The sequence below is a fragment of the Micropterus salmoides genome, unplaced genomic scaffold, assembly GCF_014851395.1.
Source record: "Micropterus salmoides isolate LMB-PRFRI ecotype aquatic unplaced genomic scaffold, ASM1485139v1 Ms_hic_scaffold_21, whole genome shotgun sequence".
In the NCBI taxonomy this organism is placed as follows: domain Eukaryota; kingdom Metazoa; phylum Chordata; class Actinopteri; order Centrarchiformes; family Centrarchidae; genus Micropterus; species Micropterus salmoides.
In genome coordinates this window covers 11,651,976-11,678,876 of record NW_024041262.1, presented here as the reverse complement: position 1 = coordinate 11,678,876, position 26,901 = coordinate 11,651,976, and the positions used below count along the sequence as shown (strand labels likewise).

At 41.3% G+C, this 26,901-nt stretch overlaps 3 protein-coding genes across 4 annotated transcripts in view; 2 read left to right on the top strand and 1 right to left on the bottom strand.

The window, feature by feature from the left end:
- Nucleotides 1-1,784: 1,784 nt before the first annotated feature.
- rhot2 (ras homolog family member T2) lies at nucleotides 1,785-14,167 on the top strand. Its single transcript, XM_038736326.1, has 19 exons — nucleotides 1,785-1,961; nucleotides 2,804-2,862; nucleotides 3,692-3,773; nucleotides 3,953-3,996; nucleotides 6,695-6,748; nucleotides 6,841-6,893; nucleotides 7,172-7,280; nucleotides 7,444-7,545; nucleotides 7,677-7,775; nucleotides 7,880-7,988; nucleotides 8,084-8,204; nucleotides 8,383-8,467; nucleotides 8,681-8,826; nucleotides 8,963-9,063; nucleotides 10,973-11,103; nucleotides 11,255-11,329; nucleotides 11,421-11,543; nucleotides 12,115-12,317; nucleotides 12,487-14,167. The coding sequence occupies exons 1-19, from the start codon at nucleotides 1,925-1,927 to the stop codon at nucleotides 12,602-12,604; spliced, it is 1,851 nt and encodes a 616-aa protein (XP_038592254.1). The 5' UTR covers nucleotides 1,785-1,924; the 3' UTR covers nucleotides 12,605-14,167.
- Nucleotides 14,168-14,313: 146 nt separating this feature from the next.
- rhbdl1 (rhomboid, veinlet-like 1 (Drosophila)) overlaps nucleotides 14,314-26,901 on the top strand; it is a 55,666-nt gene continuing 43,078 nt past the window's right edge. The window contains exons 1-2 of one of the 2 annotated variants that reach the window (XM_038736329.1): nucleotides 14,314-14,405; nucleotides 14,497-14,594. Coding sequence is in view for 1 of the 2 variants with exons in the window: in XM_038736327.1 (XP_038592255.1) it covers nucleotides 26,861-26,899 (39 nt within the window). In the remaining variant the exon portion in view is untranslated. Of the gene's footprint in view, nucleotides 14,406-14,496; nucleotides 14,595-26,419; nucleotides 26,900-26,901 lie in introns of those variants that run through there. The other variant, XM_038736327.1, reaches the window with a different exon arrangement.
- LOC119916347 (histone H1.0-B) lies at nucleotides 15,184-16,533 on the bottom strand. The gene has a single exon (XM_038736333.1). It carries the CDS (start codon nucleotides 16,303-16,305, stop codon nucleotides 15,718-15,720), a length of 588 nt encoding a protein of 195 aa, XP_038592261.1. The 5' UTR covers nucleotides 16,306-16,533; the 3' UTR covers nucleotides 15,184-15,717.

Sequence of the window (26,901 nt, the reverse complement as noted above, 5' to 3'; positions counted from 1 at the left end):
GTGATCTCCCTGTGTAATGTACTCTTACAAAATCCCTATTTTGACAATCAGTCTCTTTTTGTAAAGCAGAAGTGACTGTATCAGATGAGGAAAAGTGGTGACAGGTAAAAAAAAAAAAAGGACCTTAGTTTTTCCTTTATGGAATGACATCCTAAGAGAATTAAGAGGGATTGGAATTAATTTGCAAAATCCCCACCTGTCAGTTTTTTTCATTCTTATTGTCCTGTTTGTGCTTGAAGCAGTTTCTGTCATTCCAAAAAAGAAAATACTGTCTGAATATTATGTATACTTTCTTTTTTGTTAACTGTGGCTCTGGTGGTTTTGGGCCTTGCTCAAAGCTTTCTGGTGGCACTCAACGACCAACAATTTGAATATGACTGCTATCAGCCTTTCTGAATTATAGTCACCTTCTTGATTAAGATTTAGAAACTATATTGTGCCCTTCAAGAAAAAAGCTTGACAAAACAAGTTGTTTTGACCAGATTCAGCCCATAATTTTGATCATTAAATAGCATATTACTTGTATAAAAATGGTTGTGTTGTTAGAAGTGACATTTCACATTAATGGAGATGGAGGTTTATTAATTAATTTCTGAGGTATTACACTTAATGAAAATAAGACAATCATCTATCTCATCTGTCTTTTCTGATATTTAAACAATACCATACCTTGGTTCGTTTTATATTAAAAGCTGTTACAGTAAAAAATGTGCCAAGCATGTTGCTGTAAATTGGTTTTTGGGCAGAGGAGGAAAGCAGAAAAGTACATTTACCGAGGAGCTGTATTAAAGTCCGCGCGACCCTGTACGCAGGATAAGCGGTTGACGATGGATGGATGGATGGATGAATGGTTGTATTAATGTACAATTTAACGTACAGCAAAGATTCTTTTCTGTTCAGTTAGACTTTATTCCACTGAATTTCCGGTTGAAATATTTTTATTTCACTGTTAATGGGGACAATAAAAACATCTCCCAGTGCCAAATAGTCGCATAGGGTCTAAAAAAGGTAAGCACACCTACATACAATAATTAAGAAAGAAAATAATTTCCCACTCAACCTACCTTGTCTGGAATGAGGTTAAGAAGTTATATTTATTGAATTGGGCTTAAAATAAAATAAAATTAAAAAAATAAAAATATATATATGGTGTGTATGTGTGTATGTATATATGTATGTATATATATATATAATTAGTATGTAATTTAACATTTGTCTTTTCATGAACAGACTGTTGAATAGGAATCACAGTTTCCAGTTTAAACATTTGTGTTTAGAAATAATATTTTATATAATATTTTTATAAACTGGATGAGAAAGCACACATGGTCTGTTGTTTACCTTCTGGGCAGGAATGAGAACCTGTAGAGGATGCGGAGTACTGTGGCTACACTCAATTTGCACAGAGATGCTGCCACACTTTCTATTTCCCTCTGTCTGCTGCTGTTCTCCTCTACAGGAGAGAGCTTAATAAAGATAGCATGACTACTTTTCATTAGGACTGCAGGGTTATCACATAGGCCTAGTCCAATTCTTTACAACATAATTACGATTATAATTTCGATTTAATAGTGCCATTATGCTAAATACATTTTTTTTTTTTTACAGGCCCATTCTTTTACTGGATGTGGACATTAAAATCACCAAATGGCTTCCAGTTTATTGAAAGTATGTGTTTTCCATGAGCACCTCATAAAACACAATGTGAAGCTAACGTGGGCGACAGAGCGTTTGTTCGTCCAGCAGAGGGCGTGTTTTCACCGCCGCCTCTGTGAACCGGAACGATATGCTCTCACCTTGTGTGCATATCACAGTGGAGAGAGGCACACATTTGGTTGTAGCTAGACATTTGACATTCAAATGAAAGATAAAAGTCCTTGTGGTATTGCAGCGCGTCTGACTGTTCTTCAAACAGAGAGGAAACATGAAACAGGACGTCAGGATACTTTTACTGGGGGAGCGTAAGTCATTCGCACTGACAGCTGACCACAAGCTAAAACACTAGCAAACATTAGTTGTTGTAGCTAACTTACTAACTTCTGCCTGCATTTCCCGCTGTTACTCCTTGTGGCAAGGTGCTCTCTGAAAAGGGAATTGTATGTCTCTGCACCAATAATGTCCTATAAGATAAAATTATGTTTTCTAGGAAGTGGCCGCTTTCAAAATGTTAATTTCCGCCTCATTATGCTAACTTAGCTAGCTTAGAGTAACTTTGCTGTTGGTTAGTAGTTAACGTTAGCTGTCATAGAGAAGTTAGTGAACGTATCTTTTCATCGGCTAACTGATCAGCGGTCGTCCAGTGAAAACCAAATTAACGTTACACAAAAACAAAGATGTATTTTAATTGTCTGTTATTTTAAAAGCTCTCTGTTCGTTAGTAACGTTAAGAGACCGTTTACGTTAGCTGACGCTGCCGAATAACGCTGTTAATCTTATTAGCGTTAGCTAAAAATGATCCTGTTAGAAGAACCTTTATGTCACGAAGCTTTGAGAGAAACACTTCCCATTAACTGTAGGCTTAAATGTTATCTGTTGAGTAAAATGGCAGTTATTTGGCATTCTGCAAGAAAGATTTAATAGTGCATGTTTAATTCAGGGACTAAACACGTTGCTGTAACGTTACAGTTGCAATGAAAAAGTGTTTGCTTCGGTCCATATCAGGGAATGTATTATGTGAATGATAACATAGTTCCCTTAGTCAGCTAGCTTCCTGGTACGTGTTACGCTAAGTTAGTCACTTCATCATACAAAGCCTCATTGGATCATTGAGTCTTTGTCTGAGTCATATTGTCTCCTTCAACAGCCAAGGTGGGGAAGACTTCACTCATCATGTCTTTAGTTGGAGAGGAGTTCCCAGAAGAGGTAAGTGTCAGTACAACTACTCTGCACTCAAGCATCCTTTTTGCAAGAGGATGCTGGTCCCTGAAACCTGGAGGGCATTTCAAGTAGCTGGCCACCTTAAAGCCTTTGCTGACCCCTTTTTTCTAATTATCGCCACTGTAGTCAGCAAACTGGTTCATTGTTTCTTGGTGCTGTTCACTGCAGTTGACTTTGCATTATGTAAAATGTATAAGGGTGTAAACACCCTTGCAAAAATGACTTGTCACAGTTGAGTCTGAGTTGTAAAACACCTATAGTATATTACAACAAAAGTAACAATTCTTGTAATCTGACTTATCTGAAGTAAGATTTGTTTCATGCTGTCATTGCGCTTTGGCTGATTTCCAGTACTCAAAATGTTGGTTTAAAATACAAAATGGTTCCCTGGAGTTTGGACATCACAACAATCAATGTGGGTTTTTGACATCTTTTTGTGACCTTGGCAGCGTATTTGGGCCTTGTGTGACATAATGATGACAGCCTGCTCTGCGGTATACTATGTGGCCAGTACTGAGTTTCTGTGAAATGTTTATTACATATTTTTGATTAGCCTACAGCTTATTTTTGTTTCAGTACACTTGCTGGCAAATGTGTAAGATTGTAGGTACACAGTGGTTTGATACAACTCAAAATGCCTTGGAGAAATGTCTATATACTAATGGTATAAGGACTAGAACATTTTGCACTGCTGTTGACACACTTTCCTTCAGAAGTGAACACTACCCAGCATTTCAGCTTATGGCTTACTTTGCATTATGTAGCCTGATTAAGTGATTTTTGAGAGTCATCTGTGATCTGTAATCTCTGACAGGTTCCATCTAGAGCTGAAGAGATCACCATTCCTGCTGACGTGACTCCAGAGAAGGTGCCCACACACATAGTGGACTACTCAGGTAACAGACCTCCAGGCTAATATGAAGTTCCTCCATTTTTCAGTCCTCTGACTGGTCTCAGTGCTTGTTGAACCCACTGTAAAGCAATTTACTGTGCATGTGTAGTTTGTTCAAACCACAGATGATGCATGTGGGTCTGAATGGCATGACTTTGAGATTTGCTATGTTTGACCTAACAGAAAAAGAGCAGAGCGATGAAGTTCTTAGAGATGAGATCATCAAGGTAAGCACACCATACAGCAGTAATGAACACACTGAACATAATCCCTTTTTCTTTTTTTTGTAAACATCATGAGAAATCAAAACCAGATGCATTGAAGGGTTAAACTAGGCTGGAACAATCTTGAGCAACGCAATGACACCCCTGATCTAAAAATAGCAACTTTGATCTATATAAATGAAAGTAGCTGTTTGTCACAATTGTGGTAAGACATTACATTACATTTACTCATTTGGCAGATGCTTTTATCCAAAGCGACTGACATTTGAGGAACAACATACAAGGATCAACAGAGCATCAAATACAGATCTACAACTGACAGTACATACTAGTAAGAGCAGCAATAAATACTAGTAAGAGCTCATAGTACATATCACATCAATGGGGTAAATGCCTAGGGAAGAAAGTAAGAGTGCAATCAAAACAAAAAAGTGCAATCACTACAAGATAATTGTAGGGGATAGAAGAAGAAGAGCACAGGAAGTGTGCTGAGGTTAGAGGTGTTATAAGACGAAGTGTTCTTGGAAGAGATGAGTTTTCAAGAGCTTCTTGAAGTTGGAGAGGGACGCCCCTGCTCTGATGGCGTGTGGTAGCTCGTTCCACCATCGTGGTGTCACAGATGAGAATAGCCGGGACTGGGATTGCTTTGTGTGAAGGGATGGCAGAGCCAGGCGGCGTTCGTTGGAGGAGCGTAGCGGCCGAGAAGGAACGTAAGTTTGTATTATGGAGTTTAGGTAGAAGGGTGCAGACCCAGTAGTCACTCTGTATGCAAGCATTAGTGACTTGAATTTGATTCTGGAGGCCACGGGGAGCCAGTCACTGAGTAATGGAGTGACATGAGTCCTTTTGGGCTGATCAAAAACCAGATGCGCTGCTGCTTTCTGAACCATTTGTAAGGGTTTCACCGCACAAGCTGAAAGACCTGGTAGGAGGGCATTGCAATAGTCGATGCGAGAGATAACCATGGCCTGTACCAGAAGCTGGGTGGCGTACTGAGTGATGTGGGGCCTGATTTTCCTTATGTTGTATAGAGCAAAGCGGCATGACCAAGAGACAGCAGCAACATGGTCTGAAAAGGACAGCTGGTCATCAATCATGACACCCAAGTTTCTCACCACCTTGGTTGGAGTGATGGCTGAGGAGTCAATTTGTAGTTTGATGTTATGGTGCATAGATTGCTTGGCTGGAATGACCAAGCGTTCAGTCTTAGAGAGGTTTAGTTGAAGGTGGCAAGCCTTCATCCATGCAGATATGTCCGAGACACAGTCCGTGATCCGTGCTGAGACGGTGGGATCGCCTGGTGGGAAGGATAGGTAGAGTTGCGTATCGTCTGCGTAGCAGTGGTAAGAGAAGCCGTGTGAGCAAATGATCTGCCCCAGTGAGGTGGTGTAAATTGAGAAGAGAAGGGGCCCAAGCACTGAGCCTTGGGGCACCCTTGTGGAGAGGCAGTGGGAGGAGGATAATTGTCCTTGCCACAAAACATTGTAGGAACGCCCCGAGAGGTAGGATTCGAACCACAGGAGTGCTTTACTCAAGATGCCCATTGCTGAGAGAGCGGATAGCAGGATCCTGTGGTTGACTGTGTCAAAGGCAGCTGATAGGTCAAGCAGGATAAGAACCGAGGATTGGGCTGCAGCTTTAGCTGACCTTAGGGCTTCTGTTACAGACAGAAAAGCCGTTTCAGTAGAGTGGACACTCTTAAAACCAGACTGATATGGATCTAGGAGGTCATTCCGTGAGAGGAATTCTGAGACCTGTTTGAATACTGCCCGTTCAATAGTTTTGGATAAAAAAGATAGAAGAGACACTGCTCGATAGTTCTCAACTTGAGTTGGGTCAAGTGAGGGCTTTTTGAGCAAGGGTGTAACCCGAGCCCTTTTGAAAGTGGTCGGGAAGGTTCCTGAAGCCAGAGAAGTATTTATCACATGAGTGATTGTCGGGACCATGGTAGGAGATATGGCTTGGAGGAGATTCGTAGGAATCGGGTCCAGTGGGCATGTAGTTGGACGGCTACGGGTCAAGAGTTCTGATACTTTGCTCTCTGTGAGAGGAGTAAATGAGGAGAGTGAAGAACCACTGACCTGGGAGGGCAGAGGAAAAGATGTAGTAGGACTGCTACAATGGTTGAGTTTGAGTGTTTGAGAATTGGCTAGTTATAGCCGCCACTTTGCCTGTGAAGAAGGCAGCAAAGGTATCAGCAGACAAGTTTGTGGGTGGTGGAGGAGGATTTAGTAGCGCTTTAAAAGTGGGAAAATAATTTCCTTGAGTCAGTGGCACTGCTTATTCTGTCATTATAGAATGCAGTTTTGGCAGCACTGATGCTTGTTGAGAAGGAGGATAGAGCAATTGGTAGCCCTTAAGGTCAGCGGGGTCTTTGGTTTTTCGCCATTTTCTTTCAGCAGTTCTGAGACCATAAGTCATATTTCTAGGAGGCCCAGGATTTAGGTTTTTTAGGCTTAGCCATTTCTTCATAGTTGTTTCTCAAGCACATATATATTTTCTACGTTAACTCTTATGCACTTTGTAGCAGACACCTGGATGTTTTTACATATGATTAGTCAGTCTCAGTCATTCTTCTTTCCCTTTGTCATGTTAAGTTTTTTTAATTAAGCATTATTTCTTTAGGATTGTAATAAAAGGTAAACAAGGTTGATTGAATTTTGTTGAACCCTTCTCAGCTGTTGTTTCTCCAACCCCACAGGCTAACGTGGTGTGTGTTGTGTATGATGTCACCAATGAGGACACAATAGACAAGGTATAAACCTGCTACTTGGTTTACATGGTCTCATACTGTTCAAGCAATCTCCATACTGTATATCACATTTACTTCTGCTTATTGATTTTCAGATCAAAACTAAATGGATACCTTTAGTTAACGGAAATGCAGAGAAAGGGAACAAGTATGTATCAACTGTAGATGGTTGTGTGTTACCTGGGCCCTGTGCCAATGAACTTTGCACTCCTTCCCACTGTTTGCATCTAATGTTGGCAAACTTGGTAATCTAGGAATTTGAGTTGTTCAATTGTTGCCCTGAATAATCCATACAATTCACACTATTTGAATGTTAACATTATGTTGTGCATTGCAGGATTACCTGTATTGTGATGTAATTTCTGTACACAGCAAATTATGATAGTGTTGCATTGAGAGTTACCCTGTCTCTATATGTTATGTCAGAGTTCCCATCATCCTCGTGGGAAACAAGTCTGATCTGCGCTGTGGGAGCTCAATGGAAACCATTCTTCCCATCATGAACCAGTTCTCCGAGATAGAGACGTGTGTTGAGGTGAGGCTGAACTCCTTCACCTGATGACCATACCGTTGAGATTCACACATGGTTGCCGGGTTTCACGCAAATATTACACATGCACGCTTTATCTGGCTTCAAGATGGCTGAGATAATTGTATCTGAAATGTTCTCTCTGCTGTTTTTCCTCTTTTTCCACAAGTGTTCTGCAAAGAACCTGAAAAACATTTCAGAGCTGTTCTACTATGCACAGAAGGCTGTTCTTCACCCCACCGCTCCTCTTTATGACCCTGAGGACAAACAGGTCAGCCATTTTTTGGAAAAGGGATGCCAACTGAAGAGTCAGCTTGTCGGTCTTTCAACTTATTTACACATGTGCATACAATGATCTGTAGAATAATAATAATATTCTTGTCCTCCAATATTTTCCCCCAGCTTAAACCATTGTGTGTCCGAGCCCTTAGCAGAATATTCTACATTTCCGACCAGGACAATGACCGTATCCTCAGTGACGCTGAACTCAACAGCTTTCAGGTGCCAGTTAAAATCGCTCAACATTACATCTTCTCAATTATTATTTGAACCAAAGCATTTTGTTTTCAATATAAAAATGAAATCCATCCATCCGTTATGTGTAGAAATCTTGTTTTGGAAATCCACTGGCACCTCAAGCCCTAGAAGATGTGAAGACAGTAGTTTGGAAGAACACCAGCGATGGAGTGCAGGACAACGGCCTAACCCTAAATGGTAAAAATCGGTCATGAATGACAACATGCAACTTTAAACCGTGTTGTTGCAAGGCCACACTCAGCTGATGGCCATGTATTGTTTCTCTTTTTCAGGTTTCTTGTTCCTTAATACATTATTTATTCAGAGGGGCCGACATGAAACCACGTGGACTATCCTTAGGAGGTTTGGTTATGACGACAACCTTGAGCTGACTGATGATTACCTTTACCCTGAGTATGTATCTTTTGACACTATTGTACTGTATCCGTCAACTCGTCTGTAACTATTTATATTGCTGATAATTATAGTATTACAACAGGTTGTATTGGATAATAAAGATCCCTGTTCTACATTGTACACACTTACCAGGAATGCATATCTAAATATCGAATTAATGTTTTTCTGTTGTCAGACTACGAGTTCCCATCGGCTGTACCACAGAGCTCAATCATTTAGGTTACCAGTTCCTCCAGCGATTGTTTGACAAGTACGACGAAGTGAGTAACAATCTTAGCTGGTTATTTAAAGTCAAGTTAAAGGTAGATATTGCGGGAATTTTTTTTTGAAACCTTATGTTTATGTATTGAATATATTGGGGGGAAATTTTCAATTGCTATACATTTCCAGTCATGGCTCTCAGTTCTCTACATGGCATATTCAGTAATGGAGGGTTTCCTTGTTTTGAAGAAGTGACCTGTTTTCCCTCTCAGGACAAAGACTCTGCCCTGTCGCCGACAGAGCTCAGGAACCTGTTTTGCGTATGTCCTTACATGCCATGGGGGGCAGAGGTCTTTGTGACTGTCCCAACCACAGACGAGGGCTACATCTCTAATCACGGCTACCTTTGTCAGTGGACGTAAGTACCTCATGTGATTTTTAGTGGTTTTATGTAATTATAAGCATTCACTAGTTTTGCACTTTTATGCACCTACAGTAAATGTATGTTCTGCCCTGCTCAAAGGTCACATGTGTGTCAATCCCTTCACATGCAGGCTTTCTGCATACCTTGACATCCACCGTTGCCTGGAGCACCTAGGATACCTAGGCTACCCTATCCTCACTGAGCAAGAGTCACAGACTGCCGCAATCACAGGTGTGTGAGTGTTTGTGTGATTGACTCTATTAATTGTATGCAATATGAGCAAACATCTCCCTATGGAGAATGGGAGACACACTGTACATACTGTGCGCTCTATGAAAACTTAAATCCCAGTCTCATAGGTAAGTACTGCTCTGGAGGATTATAGGCTTTAATCCTGTCCACTGTAGCCTGATGGATTTACATACATGTGCATTTCTCCCTGAGATGTGAAGGTTTGTGAATTTGCATGTCTGTTGACACATTTACACATGCATCGTTTGAAATATAGTGCACTCTCCACACATGATACACGTTGCTGTTGTGTTCTGGTGAGGATTAACTAAAAGAATAATGATTAGTGATTAAATGAATGGTTGATTGGTGAGCTAATATAAGGAGCTGTTACTTGGGCGCACAGTATATGGTAGTAGTCTCTGTGCAGACATACTGTTCAGGAACTAGTGGCAGTCTGAGGACAGTTTGTCAGGAAAGATTGACAAGATTGAAAAGTGTGATGTAATATGTCTCATTGCTGCTAATCACACGTTCTGTCTGTCTCGGAGGTGAGCACCTTTAGTTGACCTTACTGTAGATGTCAGGCCAGACAGCAACAAGATCAACACAGATCTCACAGGGGACTAGTTTTAGCATATGTTCAGTTACTGTGTTTTATAGTGCTGAATCAACCTTTATGTAGTATTGATGTTAATTGTTGTTTTATTTTTTGGCCATGACAGCAGTATGGCTAGGTGGTTGTTCTAATCGCCAATCAGTTGGGTTATCGGTCAAATACATTGGTCCTGCCTGAAATATCTCAACAACTGTTGGATGGATTGCCCCAGTGTTTGGCACAGACATCCTTTGCCTCTACAGGACCAATCTTAAGACCTTGGTGATGACCAGATTTTTCATCTAGTGCCACAATAGCAGGGGGCTGACAAATTACAGTTTAGATTGATGAATAGTAGAGTCAAGTCTGACAGTATAGAGTGGCGCCAGGTAATCCTCGATATCCTAAAATGGCGACTTTATAGATGATAAATCCTCTTGATTTTGGTAACAACATGCGCTTTCCTGTGGCAGTACCCTCAGGCCAACAATTTTTGGCCCATTAGTGTTTGGGGTCTAAGAATGACCCCCCCCCCCCAATCATTTTAGTGATTGTATTTTCTAGTCCAATTTTATTTAGTCTTATTTCTGTCTGACTTTAAGCCTGTGATGTTGTGTTGCCTCACACATGCAGGATTGGTGTACCACCCTACAGGTGTAATGTGTACCTGCCTTATATTCTAAACCTAGTTGGAAAAAACAGAGGTCACTTTATCTAAGGTTTAAGTTACTCAATATATGAAGACTCATTTTACTTTGTGAAATATATATATAAGGCAATTAAGTAGCCTTGATTTAAAATGTTTTTGGTTTGCTGTGATATGTTTTAAACCCAGAGAGTGTGAGTTACTAATTATCTGAGGTAAATCTTTTGATGAGATCTTACACGCAGCAGCTACAAACCAAACGATGATGGAACAGGAGAGAGTCAAGTTTTTGTTTGTTTCCATGTAGAAGAACTGAAACAACAGCTCCTGTAGTTGATCTTTCTTAGCTGGTGCAGCAATTTCATCCTCTGCTTTGACCTTTTCAATGACTATGTTGGCCTCCCACCTCAATAATATTGCCTGGAAAATTATTAGCTCACAAATGTGCTGTACGGAAAACTAAACTGATCTTAACTTTAACTAGCAAGTAATGAAAATTGGTAGTAAAATTGAAAATCAATGATTTTTATTTTTAACATTTGTAAGGCATAAGTTCAGCTGTGTTCTTGGAGCTAAGCTTTTCAAATTCTAACTGACAGAATGGCAGCCCTTAGTGTTTGTGCATTGTGTTTATATTTTGTTTTTCTGCATGTTTAAATGTGCAGTAACACGGGAGAAACAGGTGGACCTGGAGAAGTGCCAGACACAGCGGTCAGTGTTTCTCTGCAAAGTGATCGGACCGCGGGGGACGGGCAAGACAGCCTTTCTCCAGACGTTTGTGGGCCGCAACGCTGTGGTATGGCACCATCTGCTAGTCTGGTGCTGAAGATATAAAATGTTGCATTATTAAACTTTGATAAATCTGTACTAGTTTACATTATCAACATTTATAATACTAAGTGACTCTTTGCCTGTTTCTTCTTCTCTTTTGCCTTTTACAATATCAGGGAAATTCCAGCAGTGCCTTCTCCCCCTATGCCATAAACACTGTCCAAGTCGGCAAACAGGAGAAGTACCTTATTGTAAGTAGCTCCCATCCTGATCTTAATGCTGACCCTTAACCTCTGACCCTGACTAAACCTTGAGCATGACACTCTTCTCCTCCCTGTGCAGCTCAATGAGGTGGATGTAGAGGTTGAATTCCTGAAGGCATCCGACGCCTCCTGTGATGTTGCTTGTCTCATGTACGACACCAGTGACCCACATTCCTTCGACTATTGTGCCAGTATATACAAGGTCAGTCACAACAAAGGTTACAGGAGCATTTAGAGGAGGATACACGTGTTTGTTATTATCATTTTTAGTTTGCACCATTTACATAGGTTGCCTATGTACTTGTCCTGCTGTTTGGTCGGTCAGCCTAGTTAATAATACAGCATTATAGCTCACTTTTCTGCCTTTAGCAGTTTCTACCACTTGAATAAAACACAGGGTTTTGTGTAAACTAACTTCATAAAGGCATAACAGTGGAAGAGATCTGCGCTCTTTATAGAGATCTACTGAAAATTTTATGTTAAAACAACTATTGAGGGATTAAACCTCTTCCAAATATATTCTTAATTGGAGGATTTTTTCTGATCAAGGATATTTTAATCTGCTGGCCTGTTATTCTGATTATTTGTGAATAAAAGGTTGTAAACAGGTATTGTTTTTAGTTGCTTACTGTTAGACACTACACCAAGATAAACTTTAAAACAACAAACATTTCACCTTTCAAAGTTTAACAAATCTGTGTCCTTGTACAAATTGGCAAGGCAGACTCTCTCAACTCAAGTTTTCCCTCTTTATCCCATTTCTTCTTACTTAGCAACACTACATGGAGAGCAACATCCCATGTGTGCTGGTCGCCTCCAAAGTGGACATTCCTGAGGTCAAGCAGTTTCACGGGATGACGCCAGCAGAGTTCTGTTATAAACACAGGCTGCCTCCACCGCTGCCCTTCTCCAGCCTGTTCGTTGACTCCACCAGCAAGAACATCTACACCAGGCTTGCCTGGGCAGCAATGTACCCGTACGTCCTAGTTAGACAAAATATAAAAGAGCAGTCACAGGAGAATATGGTTTAAACACTGAGTGAGTAAAAGGTGTTAGGTAGAGATGTAAGGGAAGCTCATGGTATTTGCTGTGTGTGGCTTTTGTGTGACTGACCCTTAATGAGATTTTTTTCCTCCAATCTCCAGACACCTGAATGGGTCAGACATGAGCAACACATCATTCTGGCTGAGGGTGGCGTTGGGCTCGGCTGTGGTTGCAGTTTTGGGCTTTGCCATCTACAGAGCAGTTGCCAGACTGAAATGATCAACAACCAGCTGAGCTTTTTAAATTTTATTTTTCTTTCAAGCCTGATGCTGTATACATCCCATCCATCAAGACCAAACCTCTGAGACCAGATCCAGAACCACAACGGTCTGAACTAGACCCAGTCTGCATATTTTTTAATTTTTAATTTTTTTTATTTTATTTTTTCTACCCTGAAGGCTCCCAGGCAACTCTTCATATCGCTGCCCTTCTCAGTATATGACTTCTTCACTTTCTCCAGTTGATTGCAACAGTCCAAAGGCAAAAAGAAGGTTGTGATCATATTATTCCCCACGCTGCTGTGGCCAGCTTTTTATGCCTTACATTGTCTAACCAGGCTATGTAGGAGTTAGCTTGTCAGCGCTCGCTGCACTGACATATGAAGAACTCTTCATGTCCAAACAGGTGCTTTATTAGAGGGGAGGAAATGCAGTTGCATCTAATCTGTTGCTTTCTCCACAATTGACTGCTGAGTGTTAATGTTGAGATTGGAGAGTTTTTATATACATGCAGTGTTTCCTAAGCATAATGTAGAAAAATGCCAAATTGAGGAGACTGAAGAACCAAAGGCACATGAAGCATTTTTAACAGGTTGAATTATTTTCAACATCATGATTGGCTGCTGCTGAATCTCTTGCTGGACCTCCTCAATGAATAACACCTCCTTTTGACCATGCCACCACAGATAAAAGTTGTTCATATCTGATTTGCCAAATAACTCCAGCAGCAATGAGTAGTCATGGCTTGTAATTTGCCCCTAAGGCATATTGTTTTGCCAGAGAATGAAACATTTTAATGTTGCAGTAAGTTTTCTGCTGTGGCAGGGAGAGATATGCATGAAGATACATGCTGGTTTGTTTTTGCATCTGCAAGATGTCAGATAATAATTTCTCCTGTAAAAGGAGGTAAAGCAAACTTTAAAAATGACAAAATGTTAAAAGGAAAATCTGGTCAAATTTATCTCTGCTTCCACTCAGTTGGATTGAATGAATTAGTTTTGAGACTGAAACAGATTGATGATCTGTGCTTTTTTTTCTTTTTCTTTTTTCTTACATACACCTGACACTGTGCATCCACTTTGACCTTGTTACAAAATCTGCCATTGTATAATTTTCCAACAGGAGTCAGTCATGTTAATGTCAGTTTCATTGCTTGATTTAGCTGTACCTGCTGTTCCTGCAGGATACACTCTTGTGACTTATGAAATATGGCTGTTTTCTAACTGAAAGTGACCTGATGTAGATGCTTAATAAAAGACCAGACTGGACTGGGTGGGGACCTTTGCCCAAAAGACACGAGATATGGGATAAAAGACATGTCATTAATGCTGTAGTTAATCTTAATATGGCTGACAGTTGGTACTTTTTTCCATCCCTGCCTTATTGACATGTATCAATTTTTTTATGGCTGACTAATTCTGACTGAATTTTGTTTTGTTTTGTTTTGTTTTTAAGCATTTAAACCCATATCAGTATCTGACAACACATTTTTTATTTAGTTTTACTCTGTGGTACTTGAATGTTTATGGCTCAATTAAGGCATTACAAGTGTTGCTCACTGGTCCATTTTGTTCTTTATTGGAGTATATTTATGTTACAAATACCACATCATCTTAATCAGAAACTGTTTGCTGCTAAAAGTAATTGGATTCAATTGTAGTATTCTGCTATGCTGTCAAAAGTCAGATGTTTGAAGCAACACCAGTTACTATCCTTTTACATGTAGCATCTCATAATGCAGCAACAGCGTGCCTAGGCGAGTCTGGATGCTTTAATCATTCAGCCTTGGGCCCTTAAACAAGGTTAGTTTCATAATCTCACACCTGCCTTTAAAGATAATAATGAATGACAGTATGAAGAGGGTAATTTGTGCGTAATCTCGAGTTTTATCAGTTTGACCAGCCGGTCGGCTGCTTGAGTCTCTTCAACTGCATTGAAGATGAGCCTTCTCTTCCTGCAAGATACCACAAGATGGCAGCGTTGCATGTCAGGTGAGAGGCGGGACAGTACGCACTGGGTGTGTCTGCAAAAGCCACATCCTCAATGATCTGCAGCCACTCAGAGGAAAGTGGATGTTGGGAGTATGAGTACAGTTTCATGTGCCAGTGAGTAAGTGCTGTAATAACCTAAAAGTCATGTCAGACTGTGTAATTGCACACTGAGATGTTAGACCATTTTACAGTGAATTAATGTCTTGGGACTTGTTTATCACTACCTTACTCCCTTCATTAATTTATTTCTTTGAATAGGTTTCACAGTAGAATCTGTGGTAGGGTTTTACTTCATAATATCACAAAGCAATCGTCTGCCGCCATGACTGGCTGCTACAGCAGTTATAATTTAGTTAAATTCAGACTGCATGATTGCAGTTGATAACCTGTAACCTTTTCATGTGACTTCTGTAGTTCCCATTTCGTAGAACTTGCAGTCTTCCCAAGTGTCACTGTAGAGTTATTGGCATGTTTTGAAGATTACATTAGGCCTATTCATCTTTGATATGCACAGAAATTCCACAGAATACTTTGCCAAGTACATTACGCACGCGTAAAATGCGCGCAGTAAGTTGACCAACACGTTTAGTAGAAGATGACAAAAGGTTTATTGAATTGCAGTATAAACAGTCTTTAAAAGTGACTGAACACAGTGGGATGTCTGTATATTATGAGCCGTCTGAACATGAGAAAATATACAGAATGAAGCTTGAATGACAACTAGAGAGCCTTTAGGAAAATCTTGCTGACGTCCACTGCCTGTGGTCTGTACATTGTAAAGGCTCAACAATGTCCACCATTGACACGTTAGTATTTTCAGTATGTCCCCGTGCACTAACAATATCTATTCATACGTTCAACCGTATATAATTTTTTTTCTCTTTTTAGCAAAACCCTAGATTAGACTGTATGCATCCAAATATCAGACAGAAATTAACTGTATTATTAACGCCAAATAAAATGCTCACAATTATTTCTACAGCATATATTGGCTATAGTGCAATGGAGAGAAAACTACTGGTAAAAACAGCACAGGTTTGCATGAGACCTTACAAAAATAATACATATACGAAAACATTTCCTTAAGTATTTACAGTGACTTTGTGTCTCTGATATAGTCCTTCTACTTCTTTTTTCCTGCTTTAGCTGCCTTTCTGGGCGTCTTTGCCTTGGGCTTTGCTGCCTTCTTTGCTGGTTTTGCCTTGGGCTTGGCTGGCTTGGGTTTCTTCGCTGGTGCCTTTTTGGCTTTCGTTGGTGTCGCCTTTTTCACGACCTTTTTCACTTTCTTTGCCGCTGCCTTCTTGGGTTTTTCTGGCGTCTTGGCCACCTTCTTGGGCTTGACCGCCTTCTTGGGTTTGGAGGGCTTCGCTGCCTTCTTTGGTTTGACAGACGCCGCTACCTTGGTTGACTTTTTGGAATCCTCTGGTTTGGTCAGCCTGAAGGATCCGGACGCGCCGATGCCTTTGGTGTGCCGCAGCATCCCGGACGCGACCAGCCTCTTCAGGGCCATTTTAATCTGCACATCGGCGTTCTCGCCCACCTTATAGTTCTTCCTCACGTACTTCTGGATGGACTGACGGGACGCTCCACTCCGGCTGTCGTCGTGAACGATGGCCGCTTTGATCATCTCCGAGTACTTGGGATGAGAAGCGGGTTTCTTGGGCTTGGCTGCCTTTTTGGCTTTGGCTGGAGCCGCCGACGTCTCTGCCATGGTGACTTTTTTGAGTTAGTTTAGCAAAAAAGTCCTGGAGGTGTAATTTCACCCGCCTCAGCTGGCACACCGGAGCCTCAGAAACAGCGAAATATATTCACAGCCAGAAATAAAGCTTTTCCCCAGAAGGTCCGAGCTGGCAGATGTACTGCTTTTGTAGTAAAAATGTTATTAAAACAGTCCACACAAACTGATGCGCCACTACGCCGGATCACTTAAGTGTCTTATTCCACAGGCGCCTCAGTGAGCCTATGAAGCCTATCTGCGGACGTGATTGAGAACAGCAACTGCCAGCAGCTGATCTAGCGGACTCCATGGAACTGGCGCCGTCCCGTTTGTGTTTCTTCATCCTCCAACTCCTGTCAAATAAAAAAGCTACGGCGGAGTACTGATCCACAAAACAATATGGGCAGATAGCAGAGACATTGGGCTTCACGAGGACACACTTTTTTCCCTTCATCTGCTCCGGCGAACAACTTTTATTCCAGGAAAACCCGCTGGAAGTAACGCGCGCTGTGAACAATTTTGCACAATTCGCGTTAAATTGACCCAAACAGACGGAACCTGGGGCGAAACCATCCAATGCATATTGAAATTGAATCTATGCTTGAACGGATGCACGTGGTTCGGCCGGTGTCGGATTCCGTTTTTGTTTTTAATACATCGATACATTTTCCCAACTAACACAGTCCGGCCATTGACTTTGAGTGACGTGGTCGAGATTATTTAGTGTTAAACCTGCTATAAATTAAATGTCACAGTATCTAAGGTACAGGTGACACTCGGGACGATGATATGGGTTTATTTTGGTGGGAATACGGCGGGTGGCTTTGCTGTATTTGTTGTTTTTTGGACAGAATTGGTTATAACTGTCACTATGGCAGTCGCCACTCGAGCTCCATTGTCAGGAAAGTTGCCAACACATCCAAAGATCAGGGATTCTGATACGGGATCATAGAATTGATCTCTATGTGTCGGATAGGGGTGTGAGTGGCTGCTGTGTGACCAGGTGTGAGTCCAGCTGCAAAGGGGGACTGCAGTCGAAACCAAAGTCCTTCAATATAGTGCGCAGTGATGGCTTTCTTTTGTTCAGAAACTGGCGCACCAGACCACAGTCAATAACAGGTTTGACATTTGGCTTTCCTCATCTTTTTGAGGGTCTGCAGTGCCGGTCCTTAGATACAAAAACATCACAAATATCAAACTTAACTAACAATTCTCCTGTATTTGTTATTTTAATATCAGGTCTGATGTCCCTCCCTGCAACGCCATTTTGATTCCTATATGAAAGTCACAGCCATGGAGTAGTGCTTTTCCCCCCCGACTTTTGTTGCATGGATATCTGAGTTATTGGATATTATTTTTGGATATTCACCAAATTTCTGTCCTCATCCACATCACACTCAGTGGTGCAAAATAACACCGGACAACCGGACTGTCAGAGAGGTGGTCCTCACTACAGTGGGATCCTGCCCATTTTGAAGCAATGGATACTGTCCACTGTTGTTCAAAATAACATTATGACCAATTACCTTTATATCTTGCCTGAGTATTTCATATCTTGTAGCCAATAAATAATTTAAATAATTAAATTTAAGTTAGCCTAAATTTAGTGAGGAAAATATCAGCCCCTCTGTCTCCACCTGTGTCTTTTATAATGAGTTGGTGAGTGTTTTGTTTTTTGGTGCGCGTGTGTTTTTACAGGAGGGTGGGCTGGTGAACAAGGTGGGAGTGAATGACTGAAAACGAGTAGGGAGGGAGGGGATAGAGTGAAGTGAGTGACTGTATTTTCATGTGGCGGAGGGAGGGAGTAGATGAAAGGGTGAGTTACACTACATGCACAAGTGCATAAAAGAGGGAGCAGGAGTAAATAGATGACAGGATGAAGGAGTGAATGAGTGAGTAAAGCGGGTAAGGAGTGTAAATAAAAATATTTGCATGGCGCAATTGAATATGTAGGCTAAGTGAAGAAGGGAGGTAATAGGCTGTGCAGAGCGCTGCTTATATGTTTACTGTATAAATAGCCTACACAGTAGTCCATAATAAATAACCTATTGTGTGCGACTCCTATTGGCACCATGTGTCGGGCCATGTGTGGCAGGAATGCCTCTCGGCTTGATTTGGTAGGCTTTTGGGGGGGGGGTATAGGATATCAGTCCGTTGTTTTTATCACCGATTGTCCGGAGTGATGTGTTATTGTCTTTGGCCGCTTGTGGCCCGTTTTGGAAGCCAAACGCAGACTTCACCCCCGGTTAGACCACTCCCTTCGTTCGCCGACAGAGGGACGTCCTCCACATTAACTGGACCTCAACCTTCTCAACGCACAATTTCAAAGTAATTATCAGTATAATGACAACTAAATGGCCAGGACATTTTATTAAGAGCTTGCAGTGCGTTTCTATTTCATAGATAACTGATATTTATCATAATTTAGATTTCCAGTGATTGGTCTAGAATTGTCCCTGCCAGAATTATACCCTACTGTGTGTGTTGTTTTTCTCAGGGATTGGTCTTTGTGGGGTGGGCAGAGCCCAGAAGAATAATTGATCAATTAGTGAGTTGGCAGAAAATTAATCAGTAACTATTTTTATAATTTATTAGTAATTTGAGTCATGTTTCAAGCACAACTGTCAAACATCTGATTTCAGTTACTCAAAAGTGAGGATTATCTGCCTCTCCTTGTCTTATGCTGTAGTGATTTTAATATCTTTGGGGTTTTCAATGTTGCTCGAGCAAAATTTGACAATGTCACCTGGGAAATTACAAGAAAATTCATCATGAAAATAATCAGCCATAATGAAAATAAATCAATAAAATTATTCTACTTATTCAAGAGTACAAACATGTCTTAATGGAGTAGTGTTGGTACAAGTGTGATATTCTTCTGCCATTTGTGGTTTAGGCCTATATATAGTCATTGACTTCTGCTGCCAACACTGAAATCTAGCTTCCCAGTTTTATCTTTAGTCATCCCAGTGTCTGAGGTGCAAATCTATTCAGCTTACATAATGCTAAACCCAGTGCTGGTTTATTTGTCACATGTTGGAGAGAGTCAAGTGGGAGGTTTTTATTACACATGAATTTACAGAAGACAGCTATACTATCGTGTCAGGTGTGTTTTAACGCTGCACCTCTAAATTTATCAGATGGCAGTTTGTAATTTTAGCTGCCTAAAACCCTCTCAAGTCTTGTCCTGCCTCTGGCCCAAAGCATTATGGGTAACATCACCCACCATTTACCCACTGAAGGCCTCAGTGTGCTCCATATCAGGGCTGTGGATCAGTTGTCAAAAGGTCCAAAAACGATCCAGCACATGATCACATTGTACTCCGTTAAAAGCATTCTTTCTGAGTTGCTTTGATTTGAAGACTATCTTCTTTACTCTAGTTTTAAAAGTCAGATAAGGTTAAATTAAATCAGATACTTTTTATTTACTCTGGTGGTAAGAAAAGAAGTTCTGGAGACAGGGTTTGGATTAGATCATTCCTTTTTTTACTATGAATCCTCAGGGTTTCTTTACACTTTTATAATTACATCTCATCATATATATCTGTGTATGTATGTGTGTGTACAGTATATGTTCTACTATAACATCATAAACATTTTATGAGCGAAGCTAGAGACCATCCGGCACCCAAAAATCCCAAAAGGTTACAGCAAGAGCACTTTGTAAACAAACTAGTGACTATCTTTCAACACTAGTATGAGTTAGTAACATGCAGAATAAATACACTATGCACCAGTCCTCAAATGTGTTTACTCATCAGATATGTTGTATGCATTTTGCTACAATTACATACAAATTTCATTTCATTTTAGGCTTGCGTTTGGGATTGTGAGCAGTAGGCAATTGTTTAAAGGACGTGGATTTGTCAGACCCATTTGGCCTATTGCTCTGTGGTATTGTTGAGTGCTGTAGACTTTGCCAGCTACTGTACCATTTAAAACACAGTTACTAATAGATGACATTAAGAATTTAACAAAGAAGCAAAGCAAATCTCCCCTCCCCATAGGAGCGATGTTTTCTTAATTTTTAACTAGAAATGTGAGTCACTCCAACTGTAGGCCTACATTGAAAATGTGTGGAGGGAAAATCCCACAGATTTATCATAAAGTTACATAATATCAAATAGTAAAGAAAATTTGATGATGTCAACTTGTAAATGAGGAAGATGTGGAATTTCTGCCAGTTCTTTTTGGTTGTGTAGCTTTTAATCGCAGTTACAGTCTCAAAACTAGATGTTTGGTTGTTTTTTTCCCCTCTGTTTTGATTGGTTTCAGTTTGAGCAACTTCTCCGTGCTATACACTAAATGTGTTTTCATCAGCATATACTGGGTTTTACCATGACCTCGCATGTGACAGGGTGTATTGGTTCCACTCCAGCAAAAACAATTGAAAAAAATGTACACAGGTTTGGTTTATTAGACTTTAGCAACACAGGAAAATTTGCACAAATTTAGGAACAAGAGTTTGTTTTTAGATATTTCAACAGTTGCATTTTCCATACTTGCATATATAATCAGTACATCCGTGCGTCCCATCTTAACAGGCCAGTTGTGCCCTTGAGCTAGACATCGTTTAGTTCAGCTGCCACAGATAAAAAACTGTCTATGTCTTGGTGATTAGACCTGCACTGAACTAACGTGCCATGTTGAGACAACAGAAAGTGAGAACAAGCCACTGACACACTCGCGGTTTTAATATGCTTGTCCTCGGGCCAGCTGGGGTGTGAGTGTGCTCAGTGAAGTTAGTGTTTGTGTGTGTTCGGGTTGTGACAGTTGTGACAACACTTGGACGTGGGAGCAGGTGTCGGTGGCCAAGTGCTGTGCTGACTGCTGCACCGTCCGAGCCAACAGAGGCCCGTCAGTTTGGCCCACACCAAGGCACTCTTTGTGAATGTCTTGCAATGCCCCGCCCCAAAAGGCCCTCCCTCATCCCACCATGTACAGCAGGTGACTACTTCCACAATGTCAGCTGTCAAACCACCTCTCACATGATCGGGCTTCTCATTGGACGTCTGTCGGAGCACCTGTGAGCTGTCAGTCAAACCAGCGGAGATGAGTCTAACAGAAGCTGTTGTAAGCTGTTGCCTGTCATGCTACAACATGACACAGCATTTTAATCAAACAGTTAAAAGGGGAGTTTTTAAACAGGTGCTCAATTAAAAGATAGTCAGTTATTACATTTGTATTAATGCTAAAAACGAAGTTTGTACAACTATATTTACACATGTGACATACTGACCACAAGCTAGCATCTGATTTGACTCTGACACACTGCTGTTCAAGGATGCCACATTTAGCCCTAATCCTGACTTTAACCCTTGCCCCTTTAATACTTGGAGACTTATTCAGTGTACATGAGTAACACAAGCTGCTGCAACAGGCTACCACTTAACCGAAGCCGTCTATTATGTGAGGTGTGTGTATAATTGTGATTTTTCTTTACAAAAATGAGTTAGAAACTATAAAACATTTGTCTTTTGAACACAGAGACACATTTCATAAAGGGGCAATTTCTTTATATTACTTTGTGTTCTGTTATAATGTCAAACAAACCAACAATGATAGAAATAGTTTTTATGATCCGTGCTCTCAGTATATTTTTATGCACAGCAATTGACAAATTTATAAAAGCAAGCAGATGTATTTTGATCAGAATCCATTCATACTGTATAGTAGTGACTTCTATCAGACAGTAGCAGCTTAGATACAAGTAATTCATTGTGTTCTTTGCTGTCCATTTGATCTTAAATGTAATTAGTGCTGCTACACAAACTGAGGTTATATATTTGTGTCAAACTGTGTATATTATTATATATTAGATAATGGAAAGAATAAAAGTGGAAACAGAACAGTAAATGTAGTTACTAAAGACAACAAGTTGTGTTATATACTAAACATGGTCTAAATATAGTGCAGTAGTGGTGAGCTCTGATTAGTTCAGGTTAAGTTAGGTGGGACTGGTTGGTGAGCACCCCTTGGATACTCTGTGGTTTGTTTATGTGGCTGTCGGCCTACAGGACTTCCTTTGGTTTAGGCTGCAACTGCATGTTTAGACACCAGAGGTCTCTCCATACTTTTATATTGCTGCTCTGACTCCCAATCTCAGGGAGCTGCTCAGAACTAGAAGTGGCGCTGTGACACAATAATGTCAAATATAGCTGTTGATGTTTGGGATGAGATGTGAATACTGCCGGAGACGGGGCTGAAAGTGTGGTTCCCCTGTGAATTCAAATCAGCAGTTTTACAGAAATTCTAATACACCTGTCATTCTTTTCAATTTCCCCGTTGCTTTTCCTTGATCTTTTAAATTCTATCCCTGTTTCATCCTCATTTCCATCCCCAAGAGATCTTCTATGTGGAGCAGTTTGGACTAAATCTGTGTCATTCAGCGACCTGATTCATTTTTCTGCCGGTTTTCATCATGCGGGTGATTCCCTCTTTTGCACAATCACTACTGCTTAACATTCTACGGCTCGAGTATGAAGCGCCATCTATTTTAATTCACCTTATTAGTTCCAGTCCCAGAAATCCTTCAAAATAAGTTGTCTCCTTAATTTATATAAAAAAAGACTGGTTGGTTTATTTAAGCACCAAATGCACCAAATGGTTTCCAGCTCAAATGGGCTTACAAAACAACCAAGATGATCACATGACAGATCGTACCATACAGTTCCACACATTCAAAGAGAGGGCATTTCAAATGATGAATCTAGTCTGTCTTGTTCTATAAACCTTTGCAAAACAAAAATCTCATTAACAAGAGATGTCAACATATCAGCTTTAGACGACCAAAACAACCTGGATTCTTTAACTGAATCTTTTCTGGCAGACTCCTCAAGTAGTTGCGCTTGAGGCAATGAAACACACAAGGAAATTCATCTTCAGCAACACCAAGATTACAAAAAAAAACTAAACTCTGCTCTTTAGGAATGCCTTTATGTCTCTCTTCCTAATTTCTCAGGGGTAAGGTACCAACTATCTACTTAATTTTAGATTTAGACCATCTAGATTTTAACTTTGATCAAGTACTGAGAGGTTGCCAGATTGTATTTTTGAAGAATTTGCTGCAAAGACAGATATGTGACAGCTACCACATTTATAACTCCCAGATGTTGACATTGCAGCCCTGTGCGCTCTTTTGTCAGTGCTGAAATTGACATTGAAATAACTATCCAAATTGAATACACCACAGAGCCTTATTTTGTGAACATCGAAGTCTAGACAGAGAAACAAGGCTGAATTAAAGAAAGCTTTGGTGCAACAGAAATGTATGATAAACAGTGATTTAATTCTGGTTGGTGCAACCCATCCTAAGAAATCCCTACAGTTTGCATAAACATACAGTATGTGGTGTACATTAGGCGACTGCTTTATAAATCTGCATACATGCACCACTCATGCTAAAACTCTGGCATAGTGTATAATTAAGACACTAAATTCAGACCTTTAAGGCATGCATTAATAGCTTCCTCTTACCATCCGTTTCACAGACAGAAACACAACTATCCACATGCAGACGCCGATAAATAAACACCTGCCTTATGGACCTCGAGGTCATTAAGCTGGTGGGGATAGAGGGCAGACTGGCGGTCTAATTAATGTGCCTTTCTGTCTCCCTGAAAGGCCTTGTTATTCTCCCCCCGCTCTCACACACAGGCTGGACCAGTGTTTTGTCTGCTGCTCTCAGGCCTTGTTAAAAGAGGAGCATGCTGCCTGGGTTAGCCCTGCCGTCTGTATCCATCCAACAGGGCTGAATAGAACATGAAGGGTTTAGTCAGGCTCAAGAGAGACCATCCCGTTGGGGACGCTTCAGGCTAGCAGAGACCGTATTTCACTGGAGGCTTATCTTGCTCTGTCAGTCATCTGGGTAATGTCACTTGGTGGCGGTGTAATGGAAACAATGATACTGGCATGACCCCCAGTGGGGCTGTGAGCCCAGTTGGCATCTTATTCATATTCGTGAATGCTATTTACCTGCTTCTAGTGCTATTTGTGCTCCACTGAGGCCATTTGTGCATTTTCATTTGATAGTGTGTGATTGAATAGTGTTATATTCATGTTGACTTTCTTAAAAACAGTGCCAAGACTGTGTTGTGCTGACGTTATTCAAACAGCACTTTTTTAAAGAGGGTTTTCTGCTTTATTTTCTTACTGTACTTATTCTATTAGTTCACGGTACTTGTCTATCTTTGTTTGATGGGAATCATTTGAGGTTACCAAGGAAACAGCTGAATCCAGTTTCATTTTGGCTGTTCTTTCAGTCTGTTTCACTTATTGCAGTTTGCAAATCGTCCAGCGGTGATCTTTAATTAGATTTGTCTTATTCTTGCTCCCAACTGCAGAGACAAATTAATTCTGAACATTGATTAGTAGCTGAACAAAGAATCCCATGGAGTGACTTCAGTCCTTCCTCACAGAGAAGGGAAATCCTGGTTGCTATAGCCCTGGTTCATTATAAAGGTTCAGTTTAAACAAGAGTGTGTCAGGTGGGCATAATAGAAGGTGAAAAAGGGAAAGTATGGGAGCTCTGCCATGCTCAAGGTGGCCTAGGGCCCAGTCCATTAGGACTAATGCAGCAGTTACAGGTGGCTTCATATAGTGGGCAGCCTCAGTCTGAGCCCCCACAGGACATATTGCTGTGATGAGTAGGTCCAGATATATTTAAAATCTTCCTCACATTGAGTAGAATTTCTAAACCTTCGCACCTGTAAGAAAATGAAACCGAACATCGGGTGCAATAATGACACTTAAACAGGCAGAGGCACTGTTTGTCACCAAGCCAGACGGTGAGTTACACTGCTGGTGGTGAATCTCACAGGAAACAGTGTGGAGGACAAGAAACACCCCTGCTTCAGCCACAAGTCGTCACCAGGTCGCAACCCTGACGACCTCTCCAGCCACAGTTCTGCTCAGGGGCGTTTAAGGCTGTTTCACTTTCTTTCTGTTTTTTTATGAGTTAAGATTTTACGTCCCCTCGCTGCTTCCTCCCCATCCTCGCAATTGTCTTGAGGAGGAGGAGGAGTCACTGCGGATTTTTGCAGGAAGAAAACCCCTTTTTAAAGGCAATTTCACTAAAATCACACAAAAAGCACAAGCCACTGCCGGCCGCCCACACCAGCAGTAACAAGTTCCTTTTCATAATTTGTATACTGAACAAAATTATAAACGTAACTCTTTTGTTTTTGCCCCCATTCATCATAAGCTGAACTCAAAGATCTAAGACTTTCTCTATGTACACAAAAGGCCTATTTCTCTCAAATATTTTTCACTAAATCTGGCCAAATCTGTGTTAGTGAGCACTTCTCCTTTGCTGAGATAATCCATCCACCTCACAGGTGTGGCATATCAATATGCTGATCAGACAGCATGGGTATTGCAAAGGTGTGCCTTGGGCTGGACTAATTTTGTTCAGTGTATGTTCTGACCCTCTCGCTCTGCTACCTGCATGCCAGTCTCTAAAAAGAGCCATTGTTCTGGTAGTACTTATAATGAACTATTCTATTGAGGACTTATTGAGGACTCTGGTCTTCAGTTTAATTCAGTTTTTATGTTATATGTGCATGTGTGTTGGCGGTGGGAGTGTGCGTTGATTGTGCAGCAGTGCATACAATGTGCTTACAATTAGCACAGATATATAAAGGGGGGTAAAGTAGCCTATAGTTTTCTTTGGGGGCCAACAGTGCTGTAGATATCATCAGTAGTTTTATATGATCTTTCATGTCATTCATCTCCTTTGTCTTCTGTAACACTGAAATTAACACAATCATCACATGGTTAGGATTTCACCATATGCTTGTGTATTAGTCGCTTTTGTCTTGTTTACAGTGTGTGGGTTTGTGTGTGTGTGTGTGTAACATACCAGACATGTGTGTGGAAAGGGGGGGGGGGGGGGTGTTCTGTGCCAGTAGTAAGCGCAAAGCCGCAGTAGAGCCCATCCCCTACTCCCTCCCTGAGACGTCTTTTACTTGTAGTGAGGAGAGGAGCCGCAGCCCATGGCCACTCCTTCCGCTTCTCCAATTGGAAGAGAGAGGCCACCTCCTTCCCCTGCCTCATTGGTATGCAGGAGGCGCAGTGTGTGTATGAGGAGAGGGAAGAGAGAGAGAGAGAGGTAGCAGTCAGTGCAATGGGATAGAGGAGAGCGAGGAGTAGGAGGAGAGTGAATGAGAGCTGTTGGATCTGCTGTGCCTGCGTGCCTGCCTGTCGTCTGCTGAAGCTGGGGTTTGCTGCCACGCTGCGCTGGCACAGAGCAGAGTCACGGCCCATTTGCACCACCGTCCTCCCTCTCAGCACCAACACAGCACCGGTTGTTAACTCCAGCGACACCACCAGCAAGGCAAACCAAGGACAGAGCTCACCAGGCTTTCACCATCATCAAAGGGGGCACTCTGCAGCTACAAAGGGGCCTGACGCTACAATTTAGGAACCAGCTGCTACCTCATCCAAATCCCCCTCCACCTTATCCCATCCTTACCAACACCACCGCCACTCCTCTCTTGCTCCTCCCTATGCCCTTGTCCTCGGCGGCTCCTCTCACCTCCCTGGCCAGTATATGGATAGAAGCTCCCTGTTTCAGCTCATACAAGAGCAGGT